The sequence below is a fragment of the Leucopleurus acutus genome (assembly GCF_964270905.1).
Source record: "Leucopleurus acutus genome assembly, chromosome: 7".
NCBI lineage: Eukaryota > Metazoa > Chordata > Mammalia > Artiodactyla > Delphinidae > Leucopleurus > Leucopleurus acutus.
The window spans coordinates 105,097,978-105,123,545 of NC_139150.1; the positions used below are offsets into that span (position 1 = coordinate 105,097,978).

A 25,568-nucleotide genomic window follows, 5' to 3' on the forward strand; every position below is an offset into this window, starting at 1 on the left:
AAATCTGTATAAACAAGTTCAAATACTTGAGTAGCTAGTTTCTTAAACTTTATAGAAAACCCTCTATAATCTCAAATGCTTATTAGCATAAGCATACACGAAACACTTTTATAATAGAAATAGTCGTTCAAATGTTAAAAAGGTGCTATCTATGGTCCTAAAATAGGTCACTTCTGAAAAGTCTAATAATTATGGGTCATCGTAATAACTATATAAATGTATTATGGTAAACAGAACAGCTATACACACAAGCTATACTTGAAGCTCCGGTAGCCATGTGTATGAGGTGATCACAGGACATCCATTTCCAAAGCGTCAACTACGTGCGCAGCAGAAGGACGATCTTTAGGGTCTTCATTAGTGCATACAGAGAAGAGCTCAATTGCTTTCTGGTACGATTCATCCAGTTCTTCCATATTAACAGGTGGCCTAGTTCCCAAAGCTGCATAGTATGCTTCATCATCAAAGTCACTTTCATCAAAAGTTTTATCTGCTCATGAAGGAGTTGGAGATTGAAACAAAATCACTTTAAATCATGGAAAAGCTTAGCAACTGCTCAAATTCACTCTCCTGAAATAAGAATTCATCATCCAATATGCTTTTCATTTTACACAGGCAGTCTCTTCAATTGTCCTGCCATGGTGTAGATTAGCTACTGTCAGGGAATTTTTTTTTTTGGCCGCACACGTGGCACGTGGGATCTTAGTTCCCCGACCAGGAATCTAACCTGTGCCCCCTGCAGTGGAAGCACAGAGTCTTAACCACTGGACATCCAGGGACGTCCCTGTCAGGGATTTAAAGGCTACTGACCCCAACCCTCTTACTGCCGCAGCTTTCCAATCATTTTCTCAGGCAATTGGAGTTTTTAAGGTAACTTTTTGCTCCTCTGGATTTTCTCAATTTACCTCCTTATTCTCATTTACTCTACATCTCATTTGTATGAGATTAAACAAGGATGGTACCAAATTAATCATCAGTATCAATATAACCCACATCTTGTGCCACTAAATCAAACTAATTGCTCTTTTAAATTTTAACTTAATAGAGAAAATATAATTTTATAAGCTGTTCTTTAGTTCAAACTGAAGAGATTGGGATTTATATTAAAAATATGCGGTTATACCTTCATCATCATCATCATCTGGAAGACTAATGTGTGGAATAGATAAAGTCATCATTTCCCATAGAGTAAGGCCAAAGGCGAATATGTCTGCCTTGTCAGTAATAATACCATTCTCCTCCAGAGCTTCCTTAGGTTTCCAAGGCTCAGTGCCAATGTAACAGGCCTCAGGGTCAGTCACTGAAAGAAGTAAAATACAGGCAAGATGGTCATAAGGGCTAGCACCAGACACCACTAAGAAAGGCAAACAACCCAAAGAACAATGAGCAAATTTAACAGGTTTTTAAAGGTTAATAAATATAGCCAGTAAACATGAAAAATACACTTAACCTTGTAAAAAGAGTCTTCCCCTATCAGATTGTTAAATATTCATAAAGCTAGTCAGTTGGCAAGGGTGTAGAGAAACAGCAATTCTCTTAGAGAGGGGTAGGAACATAGATTGTGGATGTCTGGAGGTACAGACTCTGGAGCCAGATTGCCTTGCCTGGGTTCAAAGACATGTGCAAGCACAGATCACAAGCTCACAGATCACAAGCTCTGTGCCTCAGTTTCTTCATTTTTCAAACTATGCTGTCTTTCAGCTGAGAGAATTACCACTTCTTTGCTTCTATGATTGCTAAATCAGGGAAAAGGGAGAGTGGAATCACATAGTGGCTCTTAAAGCTTCTCTGCCCAGGAAGGACATAGGTCCACTCACATTTCCATTTAAATGTTAGAGTCAGCTTGTCAATTTCAATGAAAAGGCCAACTAGAATTCTGATTGGGATTGGACCAAATCTCTAGATCAGTTTGGGAAGAATTAACATCTAACCAGTATTGTGTCTGTCAATCCACAATCATGACGTCTCCATTTACTTAACATCTTGTTTAATTCTTTCAGTGAAGCTTTATGGTGTTCAATAAAGAGGTCTTGGACTTTTTTGCAAAATTTATTCTTGAATATTTTATCTTTTTGGTATAGCAGTCTCCCCTTATACCTGGGGGATACATTCCAAGATCCCCAGTGGATGCCTGAAAACTATGGATAGTACTGAACCATATATATACTATTTTTTTTCCTATACATACACACCTATGATAAAGTTTAATTCATAAATTAGGCACTGTAAGAGATTAACAACAACATAATAAAATAGAACAATTATAACAATAAACTGTCATAAAAGTTATGTGAATGTGGTCTCTCCTTCTGTCTCAAAATTATCTTATTGTACAAATTTGATGCCTTTTTCTTCTTAACTATGCACTTATCACACACTATGGCCATAACTTTTGCAGTTTGAGGCGTAACAGCAAAAGAAGTATAAATTTCTTTTTCCTTCTTCACAATTTCAAGGACAGAAGATTCGTCCTTACTGTAGATCTCAGCAACCTCGGCATATGATTTTTTTTTCTTTCTTTATTAAGTCGAGAACTTTCACCTTTTCACTTAAAAGAAGCACTTTATGGCTTCTCTTTGGCATATCTGAATTGCCAGCATCACTACTCTCTCACTTTGGGGCCATTATTAAGTAAAATAAGGTTCACTTGAACTCGAGTACTGCCATACTGGCAACAGTCATCTGATAACCGAGATGGCTACAGAGTGACTAACGGGCAGGATATGCTGGACAAAGGGATGATTCACTTCCCAGGTGGGATGGCAGGATTTCATCACGTTACTCAGAACAGCGAGCAATTTAAAACTTATGATTTATTTCTGGAATTTTCTATTTAATATTTTCAGACTGCAGGTAACTGAAACTGGAAAGCAAACCTGTGGATACTGGAGGACAGCTATACTTGTAAATAGAAATCTTAAATTTTTCTTTTTTTCATTATTTATTTTGAATATATAGAAATATAATAGCTAACTTCATTTATTGGTTGTAGTAGTTATTCTGTAGATTCCTTGAGTTTTTCTACCTATCATATCACTGTAAAATATGAACAATTTCATTTCTTCCTCAATCTTGATGCCTTTTACTTTTTTCTTGCCTTATTTTAATGGTAGGACCATATGACAGTGTTTAACACTGGTGAAAGGCAGGCACATAAGCCTTGTTCTGTAAGTACAATGCTGCCCGTAGGTTTTTCTGTTAGATACCCTTTCTGAGGCTAAGTTCCCTTCTATGTCTAGTTAGCAATTTTTATCATGAACGGAAGTTGGACTTTGTTAAATGCTTTTTCTGCTTCAATCGAGATGTTTACAAATCTCAAAACAGTTTTCAAGTTTGTTAATATGGTGGCTAGCATAAACTTCTGAATATTAAAATAACTTTCCTTTCCTGGGATAAACTCTTGTTGGTCAGATGTACTATCCTTTTTATATACTGTTAGATTCAATTTGCTAATATTTTGTCAAGGATTTTTGCACCTATGTTTGTGAGTTGGTGATTTTCTTTTTTCATGAGTATTTGTCAGGTTTTGGTATCAGAGTTATGCTGGCCTCAGAACAAATTGGTCAGTGGTCCCTACTCCTCTATTTTCTGAATAATTTATGTAAAATCGGTGTCATTTCTTCCTTGAATGTTTGACAGAAATCAGCAGTGAAAACATCTGGGTGTTGGGCTTTCTCTGGGGGAAGGTTTAACAGATATAGGGCTACTTGGACTTCCTATTACTTCCTATACCAATTTTGGTAAATTGTATTTCTCAAGGAAATTGTTCTCTTCATTTAAGTTGTCAAACTTGTTGGCATAAAGTTGTCTGTAATGGCCTATTAATCTTTAAATGTGTGCAGGATCTGTAGTGATAACCTTTCTTTCATTTCTGATGTTGGAGATTTGTGTTTTTTCTTGAGCAATCCAGCTAAGGATCTGTCAATTTTATTGTCTTTCAGAGAACCAGCTTTTGGCCTTATTAATATTTTCTCGTGTTTATTTTTTATTTCATTGATTTCTGCTCATATATTATTTCTTTCCTTTGACGTACTGTGGACCTGTTTTGCTCTTCTTTTTCTAGCTTAAGATGGAACATAAATTATTCATTCAGATCCCTTCTTTCTTCTACTATAATCACGTACACAGCTACAAAGTTCCCTCTCAGCCCTGCTTTAGCTATACCTCACACATTTTGATATGTACTGCTTTCCTTTTTATTCAATTCAAAATATTTTCTAATTTCCCTTGTCATTTTCTTTGACACATAGGTTATTTGAATTTCCAAATACTTGGGGTTTTCCTAGACATCTTATTGTTACTGGTTTCTAACTTAATTCCATTGTAGTCAACAAAGATACTCTATAATTTCTTCCATAATTTTATACATGTTCCTTTTCATATTTAAAAATCTTTACTTCTGCTATGACTAGGATAAACTCAAACACTTACAAACAGAACATTCACTTCAGAGTATATTGTACTAAAAATGGAGTTTTTCAGTACTTGATTGCTATAATCTCCATTTCCTCACAAATAAGGTTAGAGTGAAAACAAACTGAATTAATATAATTCACTTTCAGACAGGAAGTAGAAAAAAAACACAGGAAGCCTGTTTAATGAAAGAAGCTTATCTTCAGAGCTAAAGGAAAGTCTGCCTTGAGGGTCTCAAGAAATTTACAAAGAAAGGGGAGAAAGAAGGAAACTAACATTTAGATAACTAAAGGGGCAGACCAAGAAGGAAGAAATGAAGATACAGAAGTCAGGAAATTGAAGATTCCAGTCAACAAGCACTCATTCATTCATTCAGCATTTTGAGGAAATCTGCCTAAGAAGTAAGTGGGCTCTATCTGAAGATGAAGTGAGAACAATGATGCCAGACTAGAACAGTACCCAGCATTGGGTGGCCAGAACAAAATATGTGTCTGTGACAGCCTTTTCACTTAACCCAGCTTTAGGAGATAAAGTTTGGAAGGCAGTCATGTCCTGTATAAGCTGCTTGAAGTTTTCCCCCATATCACCTCACATCTAAGAGGCCCTAATGGAATGCATGACAGGGTAAAGAGTCTACAGACATGGTCCACATGGGCAGTGACACTGTGGCAATAAGGAAGGATTCATACCCCATTCTAAATAGGTCAAATTCCTACAGGGATCCGCCATGCTAAAGAGTAGCTTTCTAGAAGTCTGGGTCTAATGTACCAGTTCCAATTGGAGACTCCAGCCAACCACAAGTGTACTTCCTATACGTCCACTTAATACATTTCTCCAAGTCTGTGCTTAGACTTTAAACATAATAGAAGTGGCTCTCCCACATATGTTACTAATTAAGTTTACTTCTCTGTGAAGATAAATTTTTCTGACAAAAGTTTGATGAGATCTTAAGTCAATGGTTCAGTCATTCCTTCTTGTCAACAAAAAAACAACTTAAATATTTTATTGCCCTTTATTACTTTCAAAGAGTTTAAGCGGACATTACCTTTTTCAGTTCTCACGGACACAAATTGAAAACTGATGAAACTGGAGGTTCTACTCATCCTTCAACTCTCAGCTTAAACATTAATTATTTAGGGAGGCCTTTCTCAACATCTAGGCTGAGTTGTGGCACTGTCATGTTTACAAAATTCCTTACATCATAATGGTCATTATACTTTAGTATTAGTTATTCAAGGACTGCTTTCCATCTAGATTATGAGCCCCAAAAGGGTAAGGACTGTGTCTATCCTTTTTTCCTCTACATTTATAGTTCCTAGCACAACGCCTGACTGTACTTAGTATTAAAAATATTTGCTAAATAAATAATCAACCTGGAATTTACCACTGTTAAGATTTGGGCTTTTTACAAAATACCCTGTGTATATTATAGTTGTGAAATATGTGACTATGTTACCTATTAAAACACAAAACTTTAAAAAATTTAGTATTTTTTAAACTTCTCTTAATGTGTATGTAAATACATACTTTAGGTGCTATTTTATCATCTGTTCATCTCATTTAACATATTTAGATATATTTCCATGCCAACGAATATAAACCTATATAATTTTAATGGATATATGGTATTCTATTGTATGGTGGTACAATAAATAACACCATCCCTTCCTTTTTGATGGACATTCTCTTACATTCTTGCAAAATCTGTTCTGGTACAATGTGTATTTTTCTAACACAAATTAGCTCATACACAACTAGTAAAAAAGATTAATTATGTGATTTGTTTTCCCCAGTATGTTAATGTTATCTTTTAAGTGATTAGGAGTAAACTTCCTCACAAAGAAAAAGCCTTAGCCCGCAGAAACGCCTTCCCTCAGAGCACTGCTTTAAGAACTGCTGTGCTGACTATAACACTATAAACTATCTGGTGAAGCTGAGAGTGCAGGTAAAAGAGCTGCCAAGACATTTCCCCCAAGCTTATAAATACTTTTTTGTTATTATTATAATTTTTTATTGAGGTATAGTTGATGTACGATATTATATAAATTTCAGGTACACAACATAGTGATTCACAATATTTAAAGGTTATATTCCATTTATAGTTACTATAAAATATTGGCTATACTTCCTATGTGTACAACATATTCTTGTAGCTTATTTATTTCATACATAGTAGTCTGTACCTCTTAATTCCCTACCCTTATCTTGCCTCTCCTCCCTTCCTTCTCCCCACTGGTAACCACTGGTTTGTTCTCTATATCTGTAAGTCTGTTTCTTTTTTTGTGATATTCACTAGTTTACTGTTTAGATTCCACATGTAAATGATATGATAAATTTTTATAGAAAAAGCCAGATCAAATTTTTAATTTTAATGAAAAGTATCTATTGAAAATAAACACCCTCATGTTTACCTTCAAGGAAGCACAAACCCAGGGTTCGTGGCTACACAACACTGAATGATACTGGGTGCTAGTGAAGATCTAAGGTGTTAGTATTTTTACTAGGATTGTTACTATTTTGGGTATTGCTTTGTTTTCAAGGTTGCATGGGTTTTGATTCTTCTGTTCCAACTCTATTTCTTCTATAAGCCTAGTTCTAGCTTTTGACTTTTCCAGAAATTAATATACCAGGTTATTGTAAAAAAAAAAATACCTGCACTGCCCAATTATTTCTTTGGAATGTGTTCTTGGAAATGAAATTACAGGATCGAAGGGCATAAACATTTTTAAGGGTTTTGTTTTTTAGAGAAATACATATTTCCAACTGCCCTCTGAAAAGGCTACACCACTGTGGTAGTTACTAGTGCTGTACGTCAAGCAGTTCATGCTCTCCACTTTCTACACGCACAGAAGGACCACCTTCTTGACACACAGAAGGACCACACTTTCTGGCCTGTCATGGCTGGGTGAAGCCATTTGACTAGTTCCAGCCAGTGACTTGTGAAAGAAGTGACTTGTGTCATTTCTAAGCTGGAGCATTTAATTGTTAGTGCAAGACTTTCTAGGGTGGCACTGTCCAACAGAACTTTCTGTGATGATAAAAATGTTCTGTATCTGCACTGTCCAATATGGCAGCCACTAACCACACATAGCTACTGAGTACCTGAAACGTGCCTAAAGTGGCTGAGAAAATGAATTTTTTAAAATTTTAAATATTAATTAATTTAAACAGCCATACATAGCTAGTGGCTACTGTAGTGGACAGTGCAGCTCTAGAGTTTTTTTTACCTTCCACACAACGATGGCAGTATTCCATATAGTGGATGTCCTAGCAGCTTAGGTCCTAACATGCGAATGACATGGAACACAGCCCTAATGGACATGTAGCTTGAATAATAAGCCTTGGTTTAAGGCACTGAGGTTTTTGAGGGTCTATGTTACCATAGCAAAACTTATCTTAACATGAATGATACACCAATTGCAACTTCTACGTAGTGTATGAGAGTATATTAATCTATACTGTTGCTCATACTAACATACAGAAATTTTTCAAAGAATTTTCAGTAGTCATGACTTTTTAAAAAAATATGGTGTCTACCTCTGGTGTCCTTCTTAAGCCCAACATTAAGGAAATATTTACCAACAATTTTTTCTGCTACTTTTTTTTTTAAATCTTTGATCTACAGGGATTAGAGTGTGAGGATAGAAAACAACTTTCTCTAAAATGACCAGACACCATCATTTACTGACTCAACTATCTCTTTCTCACTAATACAAAAATGTCACCTTTATCATATAACAAATTTTATATATTTGGGAACTATCTCTTGACTCTTATGTTAAAATTTTCTGCCTAGTTTGGCATGAGTATCACGGCTTTAATTACTATAGCTTTATAATACTTAACATCTGGTCAGGAAAATTCCTACTAACACTTTTCACAGAATTTTCCTGGCTGTGTTTGAACATGTATCCTCAAGGATAAATTTTACATTCTCTTTGAAATGTTCTAAAATAACATAGATCATATTGGGATATTATAGAATTTATAGATTTTCTCATTCATTAATTTCTCCTTTCTTTTAGGGCTTCATTTTTTTTCCTGATTTCAGTTGAATACTCAATTTCATAAAGGTTAAATAATGAAAATGTTTTCCTTTGAGTACTTTTGACCATATCAAATAGGTTTTGATTTGTTCTTACATTCTCATTATTTTCTAAATAGCGTGTAACTGGAATTTCACTTCTTTTGGCCAAGAACTATATACAATTATATTAAATTCCTGAATTTTTGTTTCCAACCGTACTACCAATTTCTATATTTATAGCACTGAGGATAATGAATGTTAACCTTTAGTCTATTTCTACTTTTTGTAATCTGAGATTTTCTTTTGTAACTTAACTAGCATATGGTCAATTTTGATAAATATTCTAATGCATAGAGATTGAACTTATTATTTACTCAGATATTTTACATCTTAGTTTTGTCTATTAGATCTATTAAGGATTGAGAAAATTATGCTAAAAAATCTTACTTTTATTCTTTTTGACAATTTCTCCTTTTATTTGCTGAAGTTTCAACCTTGTACCAGTTATTTAGCCTAAGGGTTCATGCCAGTTCTATCTTTATTAATGATTACAGACATCATTATAAAGTCAATCGACTTATCTTGGCTTTTCCCTTCAATTCAACTTGTAGACTTTAACTAGAAATTAAGATGTACATAAGTTCGAAACAGTATCATTAGCCTTCCCTCTACCTTATATTTATATAAAGAGGTAAATTTAAATATTATTTATTAAATAATATGTTGAAAGCAGAGGCTTTCTCTTTAAGGCTTTTGCTTTTTTGTTTTTGTTTCTCAACAAGAACATATCTTAGATTCCCTACAGTCTCTTCAGCAAGTGGTATTGGGGAAGCTGTACAGCTGCACCCTGTCACACCCACTCACCATTCACAAATATAAACTCAAAATGACTTAAAGACTTAAACATGGGCTTCCCTGGTGGCGCAGTGGTTGAGAGTCCGCCTGCCGATGCAGAGGACGCGGGTTCGTGCCCCGGTCCGGGAAGATCCCACGTGCCGCGGAGCGGCTGGGCCCGTGAGCCGTGGCCGCTGAGCCTGCGCGTCCGGAGCCTGTGCTCCGCAACGGGAGAGGCCACAACAGTGAGAGGCCCGCGTACAGAAAAAAAAAAAAAAAAAGACTTAAACATAAGACAAGACACCATAAAACTCCTAGAAGAGATCATAGGCAAGACATTCTATGACATAAATCGCACCAATGTTTTCTTAGGTCAGTCTCCCAAGGCAACAGAAATAAAAACAAAAATAAATTGGGACCGGGGCTTCCCTGGTGGCGCAGTGGTTGAGAGTCCGCCTGCCGATGCAGGGGACACGGGTCCGTGCCCCAGTCCAGGAAGATCCCACATGCCGCGGAGCGGCTGGGCCCATGAGCCATGGCCGCTGAGCCTGCGCGTCCGGAGCCTGTTCTCCACAATGGGAGAGGCCTAAGTACCGCAAAAAATAATAATAAAATAATAATAATAATAAATAAATGGGACCTAATCAAACTTACAAGCTTTTGTACAGCAAAGGAAACCATAAACAAAACAAAAAGACAACCTACAGAATGGGAGAAAATATTTGCAAACAATGTGAATGACAAGGGATTAATTTCCAAAATATACAAACAGCTCATACAACTCAACAACAATAAAACAAACAACTCAATAGAAAAATGGGCAGAAGACCTAAATAGACATTACTCCAAAGAAGAAATACAGATGGCCAATAGATACATGAAAATATGCTCAACATCAGTAATTATTAGAGAAATGCAAATCAAAACTGCAATGAGGTACCACCTCACGTTGGTCAGAATGGCCATCATTAAAAAGTGTACAAATAAACGCTGGAAAGGGTGTGGAGAAAATGGAATCCTCCTACACTGTTGGTGGGAATGTAAGTTGGTGCAGCCACTGTGGAAAACAGTATGGTAGTTCCTCAGAAAACTAAAAATAGAATTATCATTAGGATCCAGTAATCCCACTTCTGGGCATATATCCAGACAAAACTATAATTCAAAAAGATACATGCACCCCTATGTTCACAGCAGCACTATTCACAATAGCCAAGACATGGAAACAACCTAAATGTCCATCAACAGATGAATGGATAAAGAAGATGTGGTACATATATACAATGGAATACTACTCAGTCATGAAAAAGAATGAAATAATGTCATTTGCAGCAACATGGATGCAACTAGAGATTATCATACTAAGTGAAGTAAGTCAGAAAGAGAAAGACAAATATCATATGATATCACTTATATGTGGAATCTAAAATGAGACAAATGAACCTATCTATGAAACAGAATCATGGACATAGAGAACAGACTAGTGGTTGCCAAGGGGGAGGGGCCTGGGAGAGGGATGGAGTGGGAGGTTGGGGTTAGCAGATGTAAGCTTTTATATAGAGGATGGATAAACAACAAGGTCCTCCTGTATAGCACAGGGAACTATATTCAATATCCTATGATAAACCATAATGGAAAACAATATTCAAAGAAGGTATTAAAAAAAAAAGAAAGAAAGAACATATCTTAAATTCCCTGAGAAGAGAATGGTCAGTATTCACAATAAAGAGGGAAGAATGAGGTGCGGTGAGCCAAGGGGCAAAAAGCAGAAGACAGGCCTTAATTAGCACTTTTCTTTCCTACTCCCACTCCAGTTTCTTCTAGTAGTTTCCCAAATCTTGTCACTATGCTGATGCTAAATGAATTCCTTTACAAAACCTTATAAAAATTTTGTTTTCTATTCCCAGATCTTTTACCACTTAAAAATCCCAATCCAGGTTAGAAATAGCTCCCCACAGCTTCAATTAAAATATATACTAATGAGAAACCAATAATTTATATTGTGTGTGTGGCAAGAAAGGGGGCTAGAGGCTGAGTAGAAGAGAGACATAAAAGAAGGGATATTTTTATTGTACACTTTTTATTCATAGTTTTTGATTTTTGAAGAATGTGAACTTATTACCTTTTTAAATATGTAAAAATTAGAAATTTAAATACTGTATAAAAGCAATTTTAAAAATCAGAATTCTTGGTACTTCCCTGGTGGCACAGCGGTTAGGAATCCACCTGCCAACGCAGGGGACGTGGGTTCGAACCCTGCTCTGGGAAGATCCCACATGCCGCAGAGCAACAGAGCCCCTGCACCACAACTACTGAAGCCCCCGCACCTAGAGCCTATGCTCCGCAACAAGAGAAGCCACCGCAATGAGAAGCCTGCACACCACAACGAAGAATAGCCCCTGCTCGCCGCAACTAGAGAAAGCCCACATGCAGCAACAAAGACCCAACACAGCCAAAAATAAAAATAAATAAATAAATTTATTTTAAAAAAATTAGAATTCTACTTACCGGTCATATTTTCATCCAATGGTAGAGAGACTCCTACATCACAGATTTTAACTGTTTCAAAATCACCTTTAATAACAACATTTGAAGACTTTATATCTCCATGAAGCAGTTTCTTGTCTTGGTGCAAATACTAAAATAGTGGAAAATTTAACACATCTGAGCAAAAAATACAAACTAATTAAAAAAATATGATGATAACTCTCAAACAAAAATAACAACTTGAATGCCCATCCTAACCTACAGGCTTATATCTGTCCATCATTTCAAATTATTCGAAGCTAGAGAAGGGACCATCCCAAGCTGTCTTGGTCTGCTATACTGACCAGAAATCTGAAAGATTCTTTGGAAACTGATGTCTATTTATAGATAAGCTAACTTTTAATTTTCAAACCCACCTCACATACTTTTACATCAAAGATGCTACTGCAGATTTCACAATATACTACAATTTACTTGAGGCTAGTAATTTTTAGAAATAATTTTGTAATCTTCACAATGACACAGGGTTTCCTCAAACAAATTGTTGAGATAATGCTACAAATAATTCACAAGCAGAAGATGAAGGAGTAACGTAATCTAAGACTATATTTTGTTTTACACATTAACTCTTTCTTAGAATTGACAAGTGATGATATTCATCCATAATCAAAAACGTCCCGCAAAACTGTTATTTTTTCATTCATCAGCATTTGGGCATCTACTGTGAGCTGGGCCTGAAACTGATGCAGAAACAATTCTTGGTATTTAACTTGGAACACTTACTGTGCTTAATTTAAATGTTGCTGACCATAAATTGAATATGCTCAAATATATTTATAATGTAATTTATTAATTCCATTATACACATTTAAAATAATTATTTATTAAATAATTCAAATTATTAATTTAGTTCATCCTACCTATTTAAAATCAGTTTTTCTATACACATATTAAAATATATATTTAGAAATATTGCCTTTTTCCAGTTTCACATTTCATGAAACAACTTTATTTGAATTCTTAACATGCAACTCTGACATCAGTATCATTACATAATCTGTTTTCTGAGTCATCCAACAATTTTCTGGAGCCATAATTACTTAAGTTATTTAGGATACAGAATTCTTTTTATCTCTTACTTATTTCTTACAGTATGTCTACTCAAAGGCGCAATAATTTGTTTGCATAACATTGAGAGCACTTTTTTCACTTGACCTATAGATGTATATTCACCATGTCCAAAACTTAGTATCCCACAAAAAAATCTTTGAAAGGCTTGTTTATAGCAACAGAGGGTTAGAGTACACCCCCTGGAATGATGACTAAATTTGTTTAAAATATATTAGTCCATTTAACTAAATCTAATATGCAATCTCTATAAGCAAAACTTCCTGACGGGTTATTTAAGGCTATGTGAAGGTGTGAAGGCCTCTAACAATACTTTGCTGATCAAAATAAATAAACAGTGCACTCTTCAGTGTGAGAGATTCTATAAAGACTTTAACTTAAAGCAACTCCCTCTTTGGGAAAAAAATTCCACCTTGTAATTAGGTATATTAGTATCTGTTCATCGACAGATGAATGGATAAAGAAGATGTGTATACGTATACACACACACACACACACACACACAGGAATATTACTCAGCCATTAAAAAGAATGAAATAATGCCATTTGTAGCAACATGGATGGACCTAGAGATTATCATACTAGGTAAGTCAGAAAGAGAAAGACAAATACCATATGATTATCACTTATATGTGGAATCTAAAATATTACACAAATGAACTTATTTACAAAGTAGACACAGACTCACAAATATAGACAGCAGACTTGTGGTTGCCAAGGGGGAGGCTGGGTAGGGGAGGGAAGGATTGGGAGTTTGGGATTAGCAGATGCAAACTATTATATATAGGATGGATAAATAACAAGGTTCTACGGTATAGCACAGGGAACTATATTCAATATCCTATGATAAACCATAATGAAAAGGAATATATAAGTATAACTGAGTCACTTTGATGTACAGCAGAAATTAAACACAACATTTTAAATAATAAATAAATATAATATTTAGTTTCTTCAGGTCCCACAAAAGTAATTTGAAATATAATAGCATGGGATTCCCCTGGTCATCCAGTGGTGAAGAATCCACCTTACAATGCAGGGGACGCAGGTTCAATCCCTGGTCAGGGAACTAAGATCTCACATGCTGCGGGGCAACTAGGTCAGCACGCCACAGCTACTGAGCTCACGCCTCAACTAGAAAGCCCGCATGCCACAACCTACAGAGCCCACGTGCCCTGGAGCTCACAGGCCACAACTAGAGAAGAGAAAACCCACATGCCACAACTAGAGAGAAGGCCACCCGCTGCAATGAAAGATCCCGCATGCCTCAAAAAAGATCTCGTGTGCCACAACTAAGACCTGACGCAGCCAAAAATAAATAGATAATAAATAAATCTTAAAAAATATATATATATATAATAGCATAGTTACCTTTAACCCTCTTGCCATATTCAAAGCAACTTTTAAAATTATGGCTGCTGGAAAAGGATCTCGGCTATCTCTATTTCGTTCTTCTATTAAGTCATTCAGAGATTTTTCACCTCCGTATTCCATAGCAAGACATAGACTACCATCGCTAGCTTTAGTGAAGGCACGGTAACCTTAAAGAAAACACGACATTTTGTTACTGGAATAGGGAAGAACAACAGTATTTAAGTTTTTTACAGTAATGTGACCGAATACAGATCTGGATTAACACTGTCAAATATAAAATGAAATAGCTATTATTTACAAAACTCATTCAGTAGATCTAATTTAAAATGCCTTCAGTGTTTGCCAATAGTATCACAAATTGAGATATTTTTTAATACTCAATGCCTTCCTAAATATAATGGTTTCACCAGCCCTACTTACATTAAAAATTAAAATAAGGAAATTATGTAAATGAATATATTACATTCCTGAATTCTCCATAGTACCAGCACCATAAATGACTATATGTACTCCCATGAAGTTTTAAATATCTACTTAAGCATCTAAAAACATATACTAATTTTTTTTTTTTTTTTTTTTTTTTTTGGCCAAGCCGTACGGCTTGCAGGATTTTAGTTCCCCAACCAGGGATTGAACCGGTGCCCCCTGCAGTGGAAGCACAGGGTCCTAACCACTGGACCTCCAGGGAATTCCCACTAATTTTTATTTTAGAATGTTCACATTAATTTGATTCTTGCCAAACTCCATCACTACCCTCTTCATTTTTATTAGTGAAACCAGTTAAGATATTATATAAACCATCTCTGGATAAACAGAATACTATACCAGATACTGTTACCAAATAAATCTAAACTTACCTATAATGTTTGGATGATTAAGGCTTTTCAAAATCTTAGCTTCATCAGTTAGTCTCTTTTGATACATACTCTGATAATCATCATTACATCTAGGATTAATCTTTTTCACAGCCCAAGGAGAATGAGACAAACCTCTTGGAGATCTTAAAAAATAATTAATCAAAAATGTACAGAAAGATTAATAACCATAATACATTTCAAATGACTAATAAGAACTTCCAAACTTTGAAAAGGACTTAATAATAATTTGTTGTTTTTTTTAAAAAAATAGTTAAAATATTTTAGACTATCAACACTTCTGTTATACATCCTCTTTAATTGGGTACTTATATCTGATAAATCTATTGATTACAAGAGAAGTCTGATATCTATTACTGGAAGGGAAGGGTTAAAAAGAGAAAACTAAAAGGAAAAAGATGAAATGTTATAAATTTTAAACTTCAAAATTACTATAGTATTTTCTAATTTTTTCATTCAAGCATGTCAGACTACCAACTACTCAAAAAGCATTTAACTATATGTACCAAATATGAGGTACAGAATGTTAAAGTAATAAAAACTAATATCTAAGAAACAATCTAAAGAAGATATACATTTGGCTCATATATAACCATGCAAAGAATAACAGACTGTTCTTCACCAACAAATATTGTGCCTCTAACAGACTTAGCAATTCATCTTATATACCTCTCACCATATACATGTGTTTAGGGAGATAATAATAAACATAAAAATAAGAAAAAATGTAAATTTCTATTTTCTAGGAAGATTCAGCTGCTTGAAGAATATTTAAGGTATAAATGTTTCGAGGCCTAAATAAACAAACAGGTAAAACGAAGTCAGGGAAAGGTTTGTTCACCTGGTAAGGCAGGCGTTTATGAGTACGGCAAATTACAAAGGACAAAATGTATGCAGCATACGGGCACAAAAGCTAGTCAGAGCCTCAAAAGTTAAAGATTAAAAGTTCAACCATAAGAAGGTAAAACAACAGATTGAACCAAGAGCCCATTTAGCTCTGTACTACCTCATGAGCACAGCTCTATGATTGCAGGACCTCTGTTTAAAATCAAAAAACATGTATTCAAAGGATCGCTAGATTTCTTAACTCATATATATCTATCATGCATAAGTCTATCTAAATTATTCTTAAACCTCCAGTTTTAGATAACAATAGCATTTGGGGATACCTCTTCCATCTCATTTTAATATGAAAAATATATTTTTCAAGTTTCAAGGGGTACCCCATAGCTCTCGATTATTTAGAATTCAGTGAGCAAGTCCATCTTCACCTTCTCCATAACATATCCTAACCTACAGAATGACAAGAATGTATTTACAAAATCTGAATAAAACTCTCCCAAGTTAAAAGCTGGTTCACTAAAATACTAATAAAACAGGCAAATTTCTGTTGAGACTGCACAAAGAAAAAAACAAAAGGAGACACAAATAATACTGCAAACAAAAATGGGGACATGTTCAGCAGAGATTAAAAAATATATGTGAATAAATACTAAAACTTTTAAGGCCAATATATTTAAAAGACAAAATAGACAGATTTGTTTAAAAAATCTAAGAAAACTGATAAAAGAAAAAATGTAACCAAGAGTTTAAAATTTTCCCTCAAGAAACACAAAACCTAGATAATTTTATAGGTGAGTTTACTAAGTTTTAAAGGAACACATTATTCAATCCCATACAAACTGTTCCAGGGAATAGAATGAAAAAGGACTATGAGTCTAATATAACCTTAATAAAAAAATCAAACAGGGACAAGGAAAATCACAAGGAAAAAGGAAAGGAAAAGGAAAAATCACAAGCTAATTTTACTTATATCAGAGATGCAAATATTCTAAACAAATAGTAAAATGAATCTATCCATTTATTAAAAAATAATAACACATCACAACTATGTTAGGTTTTATCTAGCAATGCAAATTTGACAGTAAAAAATGTAGACTTCTGAATTGAAATGATAGCCTGAACATACACATATAATTTTGATCCCTCTCAGGCACCTCTAAAATAAAAACAAATGAATACTTTAAGACATACACCGAATGACAAGGATGGAAATAATGAAGAGGAGACAACAGCAACAAAGTCTTGGAAGCTTGAAAAGCAGTTGAAAGTAACTGACTTTAACAGGCCCAATGAACTTCTTGAAAGTTGTTTTAAAAGCAGGTGCATTCCTAGATACGATCCTCGATTCTGTATCAGCAGGCAGCTGCCCATCCTCTATCCCCCAGCTTCTGAAGATGGAAGACTGGCTTTGAAAGGGGAAAAAGCAGAGGGTCTTTAGCCTAAGGTTGACTGACATAGTTGAGAACCTGTGAACCATACAGGAACAGAGTAATTCACGACCGAATGCACCCTAAATGCTCAGTGAGTTTTCACCCGTGTATATACCTGTGTTATCAACATCCAGATCAAGATATACAACATGTCTAGCATCCCCACAAGACTAAGGATGCCATCTTAAACAGGAAAACTTTCAGATAATTAATTAAAAACAAGATAGACAAAAATGAAAAACTCAATGGAAGTATCAGAAGATGAAGTTGGGGAAATCTCCCAGAAAACAGAACAAAAAGAGAAAGAAAATAGAAAAACAGACCAAAAAACTAAATAAAATAAAGGTAGATTAGAGATCAGTCCAGTAAATCCAACATCCATAATAGGAGTTCCAAGACAGAGAACAGAAAAACAGGGGTGATGGGACTTCCCTAGAGGCGCAGTGGTTAAGAATCCGCCTGCCGGTGCAGGAGATGCGGGTTCAAGCCCTGGTCTGGGAAGATCCCACATGCTGCGGAGCAACTGAGCCCATGGCCACAACTACTGAGCCTGCGCTTTAGAGCCTGTGAGCCACAACTACTGAGCCTGCGCTCCACATACTGAGCCCACGTGCCACAACTACTGAAGCCCGCGTGCCTAGAGCCCATGCTCCACAACGAGAAGCCACCGCAATAAGAGGCCCCCGCTCGCCGCAACTAGAGAAAGCCTGCACGCAGCAATGAAGACCCAACGCAGCCATTAATTAATTAACTAAAAAAAAAAAAAAAAGGGTAAAATGATCCGCAAAGTAATTTAAAAAAATAATTTCTCAAAAATTTAAGAACAGGAATTTTCAGTTTCCAAGAGGCCCACATCCATGCATGTCATTGTGAAATTACAGTGGGAGGAACAGATAACATAGAACAGATACATAAAAAGAATCAGTAGTCAGAAGGGCTTCAGAATTCTCAACAGCAACACCTGAACAATGTCCTCAAACTTCTGGAGGAAAAGTACTTCTGAATGAGAATTATAACCCAGAAAAACAAAAAAGGCCATTCAAGTATGAGGGTAAAATGAGAACGTTTTTAGAAATGCAAATTCTCAAAAATGTATCTTCTGTGCATCTTTTCATGGGGCGCTACCAAATGTCCTCAACCAAAATGAGATGTAAACCAAGAAATACTAAGACATGAGATACAGAAAAACAGAGGATCCAGTTCACCAGAGAAGCAAAGGAAATCTCTAGGCTACCGGTAAAGGAACATCCCAAGCTAACAGCGCCACCCTGAAGACTGGGAGGCTCAGGCAGGAACTGCTGTTTTCAATCAGTCACCTGAAGCTTCCTAATTAAGTCACATACAGTATAACTTTGTTAACAACACACTTCACTTTTTAAAAATATTTTTTAAAAGGGAGAAAAATGAGACTAGCCATGAACCTGTGAGAAATTTTTTCTTTCAAAATAACTTAGACAAGCGTTTTAGACATTAAAAAAGGAAAGTTCACAAAACTTGTAGCATACAAACACACAAAGGGGGTGTTTAAACTGCAAAAATGCTTCAAGAATACCCACTTATATATAACTGCTATGCTATTCTCAATTCATTAGCTTTTTATTACAGTATTTCTATTTGGAAACAATATAAACCTAGAGAAGCTAATGACCTGCTGGGTTGGACTAGTCAGGCTGATTCCGAGAACACATTAAGCAATACATAATGGCTTAATTGTCTGCCACTTAATAAACATGAAAATAGGTACAGAGTAATGAAAAAACAAACAAGTTTTAATAAAATGTGTTTGTTGTCATGTGTAATATTATTAGCTATTAGCCCCTATTCTATTTCATTTTTCTTTTAATACGATCTTCCTACTTTAAAATCACATATTTGTCCTTCTTACTTAACAATGATGACATAAGAAATAAAAAACTTTTACTTCTTTAGAAGAGAATATCTTGAGAAGGCAACTCTCCAGACAGAAGGGATTAATAATCACTGATATCCCCCAACACTGGTAACACACAGGAACCCCTCTCCTCTGTCCTCTTCCCTTCTTAAACAAGCCAAGGAAAAATTACAAGGTAAATTACTTCTCCTTTAATAATCCATCAGGAGGAAGCTAGGAGAAAAGTATACCAGGCAGAGCTCCAGCAAAGTTATGAACATACCCCAAATCTAAATATTTGAATTTTCATATTCCTTTTTGTCTCCAAGTACAGTGGAACTATGGTTCCATGTAAAAACACTCATCTGAAATCTTATACTCACCTTTTCATGAGGTAGACATTTACCCCAGTACCAAAGCCAAGCTTCTGCATAAACGGAGAGGCAGGAATATTTATGCATGGAGTTAAACACGATGCTAAACGTCAGAAAGAGAAATAAAAGATAAAATTAGTATTTGAAAAGACGTCTACAGATGCATCCTACCATTCTCAATACATTATTCTTAAAGAGTATTAACTGGCAAAGTCTTGGAAAGCAATTTGACACTATCTATCCTAATTTTAAATGGATACCCTTTGACCAAGTCTACTTTTAGAGCTCGACCTGACAGTAACACTAAAGCAGGGGTCAGTAAACGGCCTGTTTTTGTATGGCCCACAAGCTAAGAATCGATTTTTACATTTTAAAAGCCTTGTTAAAAAATAGATAAAGAAGGTCTCTTGGTCAAATCCTTAGACTTCATGACTCTCTTCCAACGTGGCCCAAGACAACTCTCCAAACAGCACCATGGCAACGAAGTGTAGACACAGCTGCACCAAATCCACAGAAGATCAACTGAAAATCCTCATCAATGCTTTCAACCAAAAAACTTATCCAGGTTATGCTACCAAACGAAGACTTGCCTTTAATAACACTGAAGAGTCTACAATACAGATTTGGTTTCAGAATCGAAGAGCTAGGAACTGATTCCAGAAAAGATCAGAACCTGAGTAGGACTTAGAATCAAGCCAAGATCACCCTGAAAGAAGATTCAAAGTAGAAAAGACAGACAGTGTCATATCAGCCATACTCCTCTCAATTACACACCCTCATCAAGGCATTTATGGACCACCGTTATCGTGGGATTGATTCCAGAGAGCAACTTGCTAAAGAAACCAGGGTTCTAGAGTCAAGAGTTCAATTCTGGTTTCAAAATCGAAGATCTAGATTCCATGTCCAGAGAAAACGAGAAATTGAGGAGGCCTTAGAACAAAGACAAAACCCGGGACAAGATCTCTGAGTTGAGAAAATTCGAAGTATAGAAAGTAACTACACAGAATGGCACCAATCTCACTAGTGACTGTCTTATTTCTCTGGAGCCAGAACAGGGGAAACAGAGAGACAGATTCAGTGTACTTGATTGTCATCAGTCTGGACTCCAAATCTCTCTCTCTTCCTGGGAACATACCCTTCTAAACACACCTCCAGCTTCTCCAGAAGCTGAGCCTTTCGGAGACGGTAAACAGGACTTCAGGAAGCAACAACAGATGTAAGGCACCACGCAGCCCTACTGACTTAGCCTGGATCCAGAGTTCAGCAGATTTTGAGGACAACAAAATAAACTTTTTAATATCATTTTTCAGCCATCATAGTAATGACTGATTCAGGCAAAAATCATAAAAAAAAGAAGAATATAACAATAGGGTTCCTATGTGGCCCACAGAGCCTAAACTATTTACTATCATATATGCATGCATATACATGTGAATATCAGTATGTGCTTTTGTGGTTGCAAAAAGACAAAAAAGCCTAAGTATTCATCATTAGAGTCATAATTATAGTATATCTATATTACAGAGTATTATACAGTCATTAAAAAAGATGAGATAGAGGATTCCTACTTTTGTTAATGAACAATTAACTGCTCCCAGAATTGCTATCTTGCCATGAACAACTAGAAAGTTTGACAAGATATAATGGTTTTCAGATACTTGACAACTGGCAGAGCAGGACTGTAAACTCTGAGAGAAGAGAAGCAAATGAGGTGAGTCCTATCATTGACCTAACTTACTGCTTAAAGGTAGTTTCCAGGCTGCAGTGCAAAGAAACACAGCGGAGGCCTTGTCAAATTGAGGAGATGGAGATTAGAGATCAACAAGATTTAAGTAGCTAGAATTTGTGGGATAGAGAACTAAAGAGGGAGCCAAAAAGTGGGAGAAAAAGCTCCAGAGATCTGAAAAGAGGTCTCTCTTTGAGCGTTTGGCTAAGTACTTTCCTGCACATAGAATGGACAGAAACCCCCAAAGCTGAGGAAAGCACCAAAAGCAAGCAATAGGTTAAACAATTACCAGAGATTATACAGGTCTAGGAATAGTTCAATTACCATCAGCCAGAGCACGGTAACTCTCACAGAGTATTGAGTGAAGTCCTCTAAAGAGTCACTCTTAGTGGTACAGCTACATTTTAGCCCATGGAAAAAGTTTAGAACAAAGCTTACAAGCAAGCCTCAAAAGAAACAAGCTAATGTGCAGGTGACCTAACTGGACCATAACAAAACCACACACCCTTCAAAGGAATAACAAAATCCAGCACTCAACAATATTAAATGTCCAGCAGCCATAAAATATTACCAGGCATGAAAGAAGCAAGAAACCATGGCCCATCTCAGGAGAAAAATAAACCAACAGAAACATGCCACAAAATGGCAGTCATGTAGAATTAGCAGATAAGAACCTTAAGATATAATCTCCAAAATTGCTCAATAACGTAAAGGAAAATGTGAGCATAACAAGGAAAGAAAAAGATGTAAAAAAAGATCCAAATGGAACTTCAAGGAATGAAAAATACAATGAATAAGAACACCACCTTAGAGAAGCAGAAGGAAAAGTAACTAAATTTTAAGATGAAGCAACAGAAACTACCAAAAATGAAGCACTGAGAAAAAGATTAGGAAAAAAATAAAGAAATCATCAGGGAGCTATGAGACAAGAACAAAATAGTAGGTTTAAATCCAACCATACAGAATTACATTAAATGTAAATGGTCTGAACAGTGTTGTCCAATAGAACTTTCTGTCTTGATGAAAATGTTCTATATCTGTGTTGTCCAGGAAGGGAGCCACTAGTCACATGTGGTTACTGAGCACTTGAAATGTGGCTAGCAAAACTGAGGAACTAAATTTGTAATTTAATTTTATTTCATTTGAACCTAAATTTAAATTGCCACATGTCACTAGTGCCTAAACATTCCAATTAAAGACAGAAGTTGTCAGAATGGATAAAAACAAAACAACACATAACTACATGCTGTCTATAATAAATTCACTTTACATATAAAGATATAAATGTTAAAAGTAAAAGGTTGGAAAACATATACCATCAAAACACTAAACAAAATAAAACTGGGTGGCTCTATTGATACCACATAAAGTGGACTATGAACAGGGTACAACAATAACCATCCTAAACGTATATGGTACCTAATAACAAGTTTCAAAATACGTAAAGCAACAACTGATAGGACTGGAAAAAAGACACATCCACAATTGTAGCTGGAGACACTCCTCTCTCAGTAATAGAATAAGTAAACAGAAAAATCAGTAAGGATACAGAAGATTTGAACAAAACAACATAAACAAGTCAACCGGCTTGACCTAACTGACACTTATGGAACACTGCACCCAACAACAGCAGAAAATATCTTTTCAAGTGCATGAAACATCCACCAAGATAGATAAACCTCTAGTCAGACTGATCAAGAAAGAAAGAAAGAAAATATAAAATACCAGTACCAGAAATGAAAAAAGCGATAGCACTACAAATCCTACCAACATTAGAAGGGCGATAAGAGTATATCACAAATAACTTTATGCCAGTAACTTTGACAACTTAGAACAGACAAACTCCTTGAAAAAACACTAACAGGGCTTACATAGGAAGAAATAGATAACCTGTAGAGCCCTATATCTATTAACTGTGAAGTCACAGTTAAAATTTTTCTAATATTTTTTTTTTTTTTTTTTGTGGTAAGCGGGCCTCTCACTGCTGTGGCCTCTCCCGTTGCAGAGCACAGGCTCCGGACGCGCAGGCTCAGCGGCCATGGCCCATGGGCCCAGCCGCTCCGCGGCACGTGGGATCCTCCCGGACCGGGGCACGAACCCGCGTCCCCTGCATTGGCAGGCGGACTCTCAACCACTGCGCCACCAGGGAAGCCCTCTAATATTTTAAACTAAGAAAACTCCAGGCCCACATGGTTTTCCTGGTAAATTCTACCAGTTAAGAAATACCGTCATTTCTACAAATACTCTTCAAGAAAAAGAAGGAAACACTTCCCATCTTACTTTATGAATACAAAATGCCCTGATACCAAAACTAGACAGACACTCCATACAGTCAATATCTCTCATGAACATAGAAAATATTAGCAAACTGAATCAAGCAATACATTATGGCCAATGTATTGGCTTTACCCCAGGAATGAAAGGTTGGTTTGAGATTTAAAAATTAACATAATTTACCACAAGAACAGTTTAAAAAGGAAAACTTTATCTTAACAGATACTGAAAAAGCACTTGACAAAGTTCAATACCCATTCATGATAATAACCAGGAATAAAAGGAAAATTCCTCAACCTGATTAAGGGCATCTTGGAAAAACCTACATCTAACATAAATACTTCATTAGGAACAAGGCAAGTATGTCTTCTCATACCTCTTTATTCAGATATATACTGGAGCCAGTGCCGTAAGGAAAGAAAAGAGAAATAAAGTAACACAGACGGGGAAAAAAAAGTAAAACTGTCTTTATTCATCTACATTACCACCTATGTACAATATCCCAAGCAATCTACAAAAAAGCTAATAGAATAAGTGAGTTTAGTATGGTTGCAGGACACAAAGTCAATATACAAAAATCTATATACTAAGCACAAAACATTTTCTCCTATGTTATCTTCTAGAAATTTTATAATTTTGGCCATTTTTGCATATTATGTGAGCTAAGGGTTGATTTGCATACGGATATCCAATTGTTTTTATTTATTGAAAAGATTACCCTTTGTCCATTGAATTGCCTTGGAAAATACCTTTCCGTGTGTGAGAGGTGGAAAGGTAAAGCAGTTCCTTAATGGTCCAAGTTAAGTTGGTTCTTCACCAGGGAGAACCTACAAATCTGTTAGAATGTCAATAAAATTAACTCATAGATGACCAAACTCTGGCCTATAAAAGAAGTCTTATTTCTTAAGATCAACATTATAAAGATGACTTACGCTAAAATTGTTCATGTGTGATAGATAATAATTAAAGGATCAAACTATAATAATACAAAGATATTTCTGATAGCAATAACAAAGAAGAAAGGTTTATATCTTACCAGATTTCTTTTTTTCAGATAATCTGCTTGGTGTCTTGAAATTATTGGTTTCTTCCATTGTAATAATCACTCAAGGTCCTATGATGAAAATAAAGAGAAAGTTACACTTTAGTTATAAAGAATACATCTTTCATTCATGAAGAAAAAATTCCTGTAATACTATCACTCATTTACATAAAATTTGAGAACTGAAAAAGACCATGACAAATATTTAGTCTGATTTTATTTACAATTAGAAAACTGAAACCCAGAGAAGTACAATTACATACCCAAGGTCATGCTATTACTGATAGTGGGTTTTTTGTTTTAGTTAAAAAATAATATATGCACACGGTTAAAAAAAAAATCACCTAGTACCCTCCCACACTTCCTGGGGGTAGTTATTAACAGGTCTTTTATATCCTTTTAAGAGATTGGCTATGTAAGCAGCAGCATTCACAATAGCCAGAAAGAGGAAACAGAAATAGCTATCAGATGTTGAATGGATAAACAAAATGTGGCATACAATACACACAACAGAATATTATTCAACAGAGTACATAGTCTAATATGGAATATTATTCAGTCATAAAAAGGACTGTAGTACTAATATAAACTACAACATGAAAGAAACTTGAAAACATTATGCTAAGTGAAAGAAGCCAGACACAAGAGGCCACATATATGATTGCTTTTATACAAAATGTCCAGAAAAGGCAACTCCATAGACAGAAGATAAATTAGTAGTTGCTATGGGCTGAGGGGAAGAGAGAATGTGGAGTGACTGCTAGTGGATGTGTGCTTTCTTTTTTGGGGTGACGAAAATGTTCTAAAATTAGGTAGTGGTTTAATATATTCAATTCTATTCCAAAAACCACTGAATTGTACACTTTCAAAGAGT

General features: G+C 35.6%; 1 protein-coding gene across 1 annotated transcript; it reads right to left on the reverse strand.

The window, feature by feature from the left end:
- Positions 1–290: 290 nt before the first annotated feature.
- On the reverse strand, positions 291–24,767 carry PBK (PDZ binding kinase; the record flags this gene model as incomplete). The annotated part of the gene is made up of 7 exons (XM_082843405.1): positions 24,689–24,767; positions 19,662–19,755; positions 15,118–15,260; positions 14,258–14,427; positions 11,780–11,909; positions 1,124–1,300; positions 291–490 (listed from the first exon to the last, which is right to left on the reverse strand). The coding sequence occupies exons 1-7, from the start codon at positions 24,744–24,746 to the stop codon at positions 291–293; spliced, it is 972 nt and encodes a 323-aa protein (XP_082699531.1). The 5' UTR covers positions 24,747–24,767.
- Positions 24,768–25,568: the final 801 nt, after the last annotated feature.